Source organism: Apodemus sylvaticus, chromosome 21 (assembly GCF_947179515.1).
Source record: "Apodemus sylvaticus chromosome 21, mApoSyl1.1, whole genome shotgun sequence".
NCBI lineage: Eukaryota > Metazoa > Chordata > Mammalia > Rodentia > Muridae > Apodemus > Apodemus sylvaticus.
Genome location: NC_067492.1, coordinates 54952352 through 54962397, shown reverse-complemented (window position 1 = coordinate 54962397; position 10046 = coordinate 54952352). Strand labels below are relative to the sequence as shown.

Genomic DNA, 10046 nt, shown 5'->3' with positions numbered 1-10046 from the left:
GATGAAAGGAAGACAGTGAGAAGTACCTTATGGTATCAGAACCAATAGAAGAAAGATTGCAGAGTTTAATTTGGTTATAAATTCTGTTATGATCATTGATTTCTTGTTGTGCTTGTTCTATCACTGGCATGGCATTTTTTGAATTAAATAACTGCTTCATTGATATGGCTAAAGTTGTTTGCTTACTGACAAAATGCTAGGGGCAGGCTTAAAGCACCATAAATGATGCTTCCAACACTATTCCCACAAGAAAGGTTGCTATTGGGGAATCTTGAGGGAAATTCTGCTCTAGAAGGTGCACAGCAAATCACTTAATAACTGACAGTACTATGGCTATCCCTCTACTGGGAGACTTCCAACTCTTTGTTGTGGGCACTGTTTACTATAGTGATTGTTTGGTTTTTATTATTGTTTGGGCATATTTGGAAAACATGAAGCAGTATTCAATTGTCTTCCCAGTCATAAATTAGAAAATCATGGAGATTACAACCAGCATAATTTCTACCATTCAAAAAGTTCTTTTCCTTAAGAAAATCTGTTAGTTTCTGATTTCAGTATAATAATCCTAAAATTTGCAACAACACAAAACAGAATAATATTTCTTAATGTAACATCTCTAAAATCTTACTTAATATCAATATTTTATTTATAACTTAAACAATTTTAGTCCTTAGGTGATATTGGTCAAAATTTTAAGGTTAGGTTAAAAAAGTTTTGAGAAGCTTTTGAAAATCCAAGTTTTAAAGTTACCATAGAAATGGACAAGATTTTGAAGCTTATAAAATCCTTTGAAAATTTGATAGAATATTAATTGCTCTCATTATCATGTGGCAAAATCTATAGAAACAACAAAGTGTGCTCAGCCTATTCAGGCCCCCAAGCTGACTTCATATAGAATAGGTTTGGTATATAAATGTTTGGTTTCTAGTTCCCTGTAGAACTTTTACTTAACAAACTAACCTATTTTATTTAATATTTTTAACTGAAAGAGAATCACATCAATCCAACAATGTATATTTTTAAATATAGTAATAGTCACTAGATACTGGATTCGGCTTCCTAGTATATGTTTTCATGTAGCATGCATCCCAATTAAAAGTACAGATGACTTTTAAAACTCTTAGGTACTCTAGGAATACTTATGAATATTTTATTAAAAATGCCAGTCCCTTAACCCAAATTGCTATGTCTGGTGTAGGGGTTGGCCAGTGCCAATATACTGAGATATAGAGAGTTCTATTTTGTCAGATGGTTGTGGAGTCATAGAGGCACAAGGAAAGAAAATACCAATGGCCTTGGGTAAGACGGAACACTTATGGGGCAGGTGGAGTCTTGTCAGGGCAGTGGGATCGTAAGAAGCTAAAGGTAAGAGGCATTCTAAAGGGTTCTTAAAAGTCATGCTGAAAACCATATTATGAATCAAGTCTTATATCATTTATGTAATTTGTGACATTAAGTAGATCAATGACACAAGTTTTTAGATGAAAGCATGAGGTGTTCTAAATAATGTGTTAGGGGCAGAGAGTGACAAGAGAGGTTCTGGCTATTGCTTTAGTATTTTTGGAATAGACAGATCTATTTGCCTTTGATGTGGATATATCTCAATCTTTCTTTTATAGGATTCTTTCTGTAATGTACATAGTTTCCTGGAACAATGATGTCTTCTCCCATGACTCGAATTACCATCAAGAATAATGATTATAAAATTTATGGGAGTGAGCAGTACACAGAAACACCATTCTTAAGAGACTACTTTAGAATCTCCTGATCCCAATGAGCCATTATAAATTTCTACTTAATTATTCAGAAAGCATGTATTAAGCTGTCAAAAAGTCATAAGAAAGTTCTGGGCCTTGTAGACAATTTAATGGACGTCTAAGATTCCTAGTTTCAAAGTATTTGTATTCTACTAGGACAATAACTTAATAAACAATTATGAGGTAGGTATCAAATCGAGGAAAGAAAAAGTGTCTTCTACATCCTTGCATGGCCAAGAGTGTCAGTAAATTTTTATTGTGTGGAAAAATTGTTATCAGAATCACAACTGGTATTTCCTGACTTTGTTATTGCATATTTAAGTGTATGGTTATGCATATAAACTTAAGGTGGCTATTTAGAATATTTTATTGAATTTCACTTTGTTATTTTACATTTTATTTCATTGACTTAGTCATTTAAGTATGTTTCCCTCCTTACTTTTTGAGGCTTTGGAATAAAGACTCTCTTGGATATTGCCATATTTCATTGTTTAGACCAAGCTAGACCAGCAGACCAGGTAGATATTTCCTCATAGGTGCTAGCACATCACTTTCTGAGAATTGAATAAAAACAACACAAAAACATTCACTGAGATAGATACTAGAGTTAAGAAAACATACCAGCCTTCAAAGTTCTCTGAAAAAGTCCTGAGCTGCACAGAGAATGATAAACAAGCAAACAGGACCAGAGCTTGCACAGCTGGAAAAGGATAAATGGGGGGGGGGGGGGTTAAACAGGAAGGGTCTGCTCTTGTTAATAGAGGAACCACTTCCCACTAAGTGTCCTTGTGCTAATGATATGACAGAAACAAACAAAAGACAGACTGAAGCATCCAGAAAGTGTAGATTTGCCCATTATGTAAGTACAAATTGAAATATTTTTATCAATACTTTATGTTAACTTTTGTTTTTTAGTGTTAGAGAATTTAATCAGTATTTTCTCATATACTCTGTATTAATTACTTTTATCAGTATTACCAAATACTTAACAAAAAAACCAATGTAAAGCAGAAGGGTTTACTCTGGCTTACACGTCACAAGAGTGTAGTCTGTACAGCAAGACAGGCGTCCTAGTTTGCTTTCCTTTGCTGTGATAAAATACCAAGCCCCAAGCAGCCTGTGAAGGAGGTGTAATCTTGTTTATATAGCATGACTCTACTCTACTGCTGAAGGAAGGCAGGAAATGAACTCACCAGGAACTGAAGCACGAGGTCTGGGGTAATGCATACAGCCTTTCCCTCCTTTCCTCTAGTAGGCTGGGCTATTCTGTATAAATAGTTAATTAAGAAAATGTCCCAGTGCCCTACAGGCAATGTAAGCAGTGCATTTTCTCAACTAGGGTTTCCTCTTCTTAAATGAATCTAGCTTGTGTTAAAAGAACAAAGAAACTACCCAGCACAGGAGGTCTGCTGAGGGGAGTGGCTGTCCGTGCTCCAGAACAGTGCACTGTGGGGAGGGGTGTGCATATTTCTGTGTACAAGACTTTCAAGAATGGCTTTTACCTAAGCTGTTTACTCTGGATGCCCAACTGGGTATAAATAACAGAAATATATGAGGAATATTGTAGTATGTTTTTACTTTTCATAGGTTTTGTATCATGGGCCAAATTTGAAAGCAGTTATAAAAATGTATCAGTGCTTAATTCACCGTGTAAGACATCGACTTGGTCTTTGGAGGACAAGACAGATTATATACTTTGGAGAGTTAGAAGAATGGATGGACAGAAAAAAGTGTAAGTATTGCAGTCACTTCTTGTTTGGTGCTAGGTTTAGAACCAAATTTTACTTTATAAGTACTCTCAGCAATGGAAGGGAGACTGTGTATTTTATATTTTGATTTGCATTTTAAAGTGGCATGCTCTGTATTTAGATTAATTCATTAGGTCTCTGTTTATAAACAACAGAATCTTCATTTGGCTACACAAAGAGTAAAAGGAAATTTAAAGGGAAAGTGTTGGAAACACAGATAAGAATCAGAGGATATATGAACTGCTCCAGAGACCTATGGATCAGAAAATAAGGGAAAAGAATCTACTGTTTCCTGAAGAAGAGAAACAGATGAATATTGCTACTTAGAGACTGCTATTTTTATATTTGGGACTTCACATTCATAAAACAACCATGAAGATGGGGCTTATGTCTTTCAAAGAACATTCACTATTTAACATGTGCCTAGTGTATTGGAATGGCGAAAACATTTGTTCAAAAGACAATTTTCATTAGGTTTATACACAAAAATATATTTTCAAAATGAGTCATACTTGTTCCATTTCTGTTGTTAGACATTAAAGAAAGAAGAAGCCAAATAGAGAAAGAGCCACAGAGGGACAATTCAGAGGTCCATTTTACATAGATCTTGAGGACCCAGTTTGGGTGATCCAGTCCTACAGACCAATTTTCAGAAAGTTAGATAAGGCATTTATAGAATTCTCAAGTTTTCTCCTAAGTAGATAGTACAACAAAACGTCAGACAGATAGAAAGTTATGAATGAGAAAGTACAGAGAGGACAGAGGCAGAGGCAGTGAGGATCTGTTTTCATTTTAGAAGTTGCTGGGATTTAGCTTACAAGCTAGAGGGAATAGGGGTCCCACTCACATATACTCAGAGTTTCAAGATTATTAATCATGAGTGCTTCAACCACTAGTACAAAATCAGTAAGATATCTTAATAGTCTTCTATGAATAGTAGTTTTATATTCTGTCATGCTTTGAAATACAGATTTTCTAATATTTATCAAAATGTGTGATAGGACTTTTGGTTATTGTACCAACTCACTTTCCCCAACGCATTTTATTTTATTTACTTTATTGTACTTTTCAATAGTTGATTATTTGCTACGCGTCAAGACTTATTTTTTACTAGACTCACATTCAGCAGTAGAAGTCCTCAGTGAAGGCACTCTAAGTCTCTTGACAATCTGTTCCTGGCATTTTTCTTTGGCTTCCTTCATTCTCTTGGACAAAAATTAGCATATTCTGTATCATCCTCTTGTTTTTCTCACTATATTGCTTCTTCAGAGGAGTATATCAATGTTTCCGTTGCAGAGCACGTGGAGGAAGAAGACACTGAATCTTGGCTCTTTAGGTCCTGGGCTTCTTACCTTCTTTGTTTAAGGGCTTTCTGACTGAGTAGTATTCCATTGTGTAAATATACATTTTCTGTATCCATTCCTCCATTGAGAGACATCTGGGTTCTTTCCAGCTTCTATGGTTGGATCTGGAAACTATCATCCTAAGTGAGGTAACCCAATCACAGAATACACATGGAATGCAATCTCTGATAAGTGGATATTAATTAGCCCAGAAGCTCTGAATACTCAAGGCATAATTAGCATAACAAATGACTCCCATGAAGAAGTAAGGAGAGGGTACTGATCCTGGAAAGGATTGATCTAGCATTGGAGGGGAATATAAGGACAGAGAAAAAGGAGAGAAGTGATTGGAGAATGGGTGGAGAGAAGAAGGTTTATGGGACATATGGGGAGGGGGAAAATGGAAAAGAGGAAATCATTTGGAATATAAACAACGAATATAGAAAATAAAAATATATAATAAAAAATCTTTAAAAAAAAAGAAAAAAGGGCTTTCTGACAACATATTGAGGAACATTATCTTATTTAGGGATACTGAAAAACTTCTGGATTTTCTGATTCTTTGGGGTCTTAACAACTGAGGCACAATAAAATCTATCACTCCAGGAATATTCTCCCTCTCCCTTTCCTTTTCCCTCTCCCTCCCTGTTCTCTCTCTCTCTCTCTCTCTCTCTCTCTCTCTCTTTCTCTCTCCCCCCCCCTCTCTCACACACACACACACAAACCAAGCTGAGAACATTTAAGTTGATACCCAAAATAGCCATAATGCATCCACATTGTTATACTTCTTCCCTCCAGCATGCTTGGCCTTTAGCGAAAACAACCCTTACTCAACAGCAGCTATATTCTGATGTGGGTCAAGACATGTTGCTGCATAGGAAACCCTTATGTGTTGTTCTCACCACTGACTCAGACTACATAACTCTTCTACTCTTTATCCAAAGCACTGATAGTATTTCTTTGGCCATTCCTAAGAGGCACCATGAAAGAGTCTGTTTTAGTTTTCAGCCACAGAATTCCCAATCACATGCATTTTCTAAATGTTCCCATTTTTTGCCTGATACTATTATTACACTTCAAATTTTGTCACTATGTTCCTTTTATAAAGTTTCATGCTAACTCTTTTATTTTAGTTTTATCCCCACATACTCTTGACTTGCAGTTACAAATTTCAAATTTTTGATTAATATTCTTATTATTATTATTATTATTTATTTTATTTTTAGTTGGGAAAAACATGCAGATGGACACATGCACACCCCGTGTGTCTCTGTTTTCCTAAACTGGCTTCTGATGGTGTCTAGCTGATAAGATCATTGAGTAAAAGTCTTAAAAGTCTATGGGTAACTTACATGTGTTTCTTGGTTAGATTCCTAGTCAAGAAAGCGCTAGAAGATTGCAGACAGAGAACAATGGTGCAGTTTATGAATACATATCACTGTGCTTAAGCTGGCATGAGTCAGACAGAATAAAAGCAGTTGATTAGACAGGTGGTGCTCTGTTCAACATAGAATCTGAATAGCTAAAGGGGTAATTTAAAGAATTATGAACAACTTTCACTTATACCTAGAGTTCACATAACTTATAAGGTATTTTTGTCATGTTTCTTATAGAATTCTCTTATTTTTCTATACATTTACTGCTTTTTTTTAATATTTGGAAGATACCTGTGAACCTTTCAAAATATATTTCAATAATTTCAAATTGTATTAGTTTTCATAATACTGGCTATTAGTTTTCATGAAACTGGCTAACTAACTCAGTTCATTGATTCTGTTAGTGAGCTGCAGAAGGTTTATATTGTACACTATGCACTGCATAGTCATGAAAGGATGGTAGTAAAGATATGGATGAGCAGAGAAGAAATTAGCAAAAGTACATGAATCTTTATAAAAAATACTTATGTAAATAACAAAAGAACATTATCTGTGTCTTAATTTTAGGCCTTTAGAGAAACAAATCCTGAGAAAAGAATTCAAGCACAGCTAACTTATTTGAAAGTAAATCCCATAAAGTACTCTTAATGGCATAGAAAAATGCAGTAGGAACAGGATAGAAGTTAAAAAAAAATACACTGTCATGGCAACTCATAAAAATAATGAAGCCAAGTTACTCAAAAATTAGATTTTCATAAATCAATTGCCCACCCTTCCCCCTACCTTCCACCCCCGCCTCACCAGCAGGGGTTAAGGGCCACTGTGCATGGGTCTTAAGTCCCCAAGACTTCTGGATTATTGCCCAGAAGTCAGCAGATTGAAGCCCCATGCTAGGAGAAGCTTTGAGGCAATGAAATGCCTGGCATTTCTGAATCAAAATGCCCAGAAACAGAAGGAGAGCCTCAGATTCTATTTTACAATGGATTTGAGTAGGCTCCAAATCCAGCAGCTTTAGTTTGTAGATTTCAAAAGAGAGAAAAACACATACCTATATCAAATATTAATTTGCATGTGTTTCTGACAGCTTTGAAGATCTGGCATAGTCATTCATATTCAAGTAGGAGTTTCTTGAGCTCTTTTTTTTCTTCTTTTGCTGTGAAGTCAGTGAGCAAAATGTAGATATTGTTCCTAACTTTATTTCCAAATCAGAAATCCAAAGTTAATGGAAATCCCAGTGGTTAGAATGTGGATTGGAAGCTGAAAAGTGAGAGGTTTACAGGAGAAATGATAACTTCTAACTTGAGTCATCAAGAGTCAGGAACCTGGGATTCCTGTCGTTCCTGGGGACAATGTGGACAAAAAGGAACAGACAGTATGGAGATTCAAAAGATAAACAAATAAATTAAAAATTAAAAATGGGTTTAACTGGTGTTACAGGCCTATATATTGGTTAGAGCAAGGAGTTCCAGGTCAGCCTAGGCAACTTAGCGATCCCCTGATTCAAAATAAGAATAAAAGAGTTGTGGTGATGGTAGATATGTTGGCTGTGGAGCTCTTGCCTTGTGTGCAAGGTGCCCTGGCTCAGGCACCAGTATCATGAAATCATTGTATTTTACAAAAGAAAGAAAGAAAAGACAAATAAATCTCACATGATCCAGCTAAGCCACTCTGAGTGTGCATCTAAGAAAGCCAAAGCAGTACCCCAAAGAGATGACTATGTCTGCACACTTTGTGCCCATTGTCACATTAGTCATAAGGTGTGACATGAAATTAGCCCAAATGCCTAGCAGCAGCTTCATGGATAAAGAAAACATGTCATATATCCTGACTGCAGTGTCAATCATAAAGAAAAGCTCAATACTTTCATTTTCAGCAATATGAGTAGATGAATAGATATTGTAGTAAATGAAATAAGCTACACATCCTCTCTTAAATATGCACACATAAAAATTAAATAGCAACTATTAGTAGATTAGAAGAGATACAGAAGGGTAGGATTAGATCTGTAAGCGCTGTGTGTATGCCTTGGATTATCACATTGAGCCCCATTAATGTGTACAGTGAACACATCTTAATAAAAATAAAATATCCCACATTACAGCTCATGATGTAGTTTGTGTGTTGATATGTGTTAAGGTCTGTGATCATTTGTCACGAAACAGAGCCCCCACCCCTGTCCTGTGTTTTCCATGGGGAGCCTGACTGAGTGTTAGTCTGAGGAAATTCATGCTGTTGAAATGGATGAAGAAGAGAGGCCCTGCCCCTTAGCCAGAAGACTAACACTGGCTTCTAGAATGTCAAAGGCTCCTGCACAAGTGTAAAGGTAAACCTGGCTGATAGTTCACTCTAGTTCAGAAGAAGAAGTAGGTGATTTGTGCACGACACATTATTTGTAAAAGAAACTATATTATTTTACTTTTTGGTTTTTAGTCTATGAAACCATGTTTGCCAAGAGAGAAGACTGGCAAGGATTAGAAAGAAGCGAGCTGATGAAGTACTTCAACGACTGTGGTCATTTCCCCACGCAGACCCAGATCGATGAATTCTGGGACCTGTTCCACAGACGTGAGTGCCGCTGCCCACACTCCTTGTCTGTTTTCCTTCTCTCCTGGTTTCTCCTCCTCTTCCTCTCTTATTTATTGTTGTCATGCATATTCACTGCATACTGCATTTTATTAGATAAGGATGTCATCATGCAGGCAAGACTTACGATCCCATCCTCCATGCCCCTTAATGTCTGCTACACTTTAAATTCCTTTTTCTCAAATTTTTTTGTATCTAATCTTATGAGAAAAAAGGCAGGTTAAAAGAAATTAAACTGTACTTTCATTGGAGAGCAGAATGAAGTTTTCAGCTTTTACTTTAAAATATATATTTTGATATACCAGTAAGCTGCATCTAGCTCAGTATGCTAACTACTTTTTGAATTGATACAGCAAATACTTGGGAAACACAGTTTCAAATGAATTATTTTGACTCTTGGCTTCAGAGGATTCAAACACATAATGAAAGGAAGTGAGGGAAAAAGGAACCAGGACACAGTTTCGCAACAAGAGGCAGGGCGCAAGGCTGTGCTTCAGTGATGTTTTTCTGAAAATTTCCAGAACCTCCTAGAATAGCAACATCAGTGTCAGAACTAAAGCCTTCAACAGCAAGACCATAAGGGGGTAGGTTATTTATAACAAAATTATACATAACATACTTAATCCACAAAATTTTAAAAATTGTTCCTAAAATGTTTTCCTGGTTAGTTAAATTTAATACTGATAAGCAAATTCAGGTTTAAAGGCATAAATATAGTAAGCCAATGCATTTTTATAATAAGGAAATAATTTCTTGCTTGGTGTATAGATCAGTAGTACAGAGCTTGCCTGGCATACACAAGCTCATGAATAAAATCTCCAGCAATTCCAGAAAAGGAAAATCATTTTGTTCCAAACAGTAAAGAGATAAAATCATATAATTGTCTGATATATATATATATATATATATATCAAACAACATTTTTCTCTTCTCAAACCAGTAAGAGGGAATATTGTCACAGGTACGTGAAATCTTAATGACTAATTACAATTTTCCAGCCTTTTTTCTTCCCTATGCTTATGGAAACATAATGAACAAAACCACTTGAGTAGTATGATGTGGTGTGGGATGCCACATACTGATAACCAAAACCTGCAGCCAGCATATCGGTGGTGGTCATACAGAGCTAGCTCCCTTAAGCGCACATCTGTATACATGTGGAAGGGGACAGTGAAGAATTCTACTCACTGAAAAAGTTTTGAGTAAGCCATGCAGAACTATTTGTTTTCTCTTCTTCTC

The 10046-nt window shown here is 36.0% G+C and overlaps 1 protein-coding gene across 1 annotated transcript in view; it reads left to right on the top strand.

The window, feature by feature from the left end:
- The window catches only part of Iqcm (IQ motif containing M), a 372144-nt gene that overhangs the window by 185005 nt on the left and 177093 nt on the right, over positions 1 to 10046 (top strand). The window contains exons 9-10 of the mRNA XM_052166437.1: positions 3345 to 3489; positions 8655 to 8789. Of these exons, the coding sequence (XP_052022397.1) occupies positions 3345 to 3489; positions 8655 to 8789 (280 nt within the window). The remainder of the gene's footprint in view (positions 1 to 3344; positions 3490 to 8654; positions 8790 to 10046) is intronic.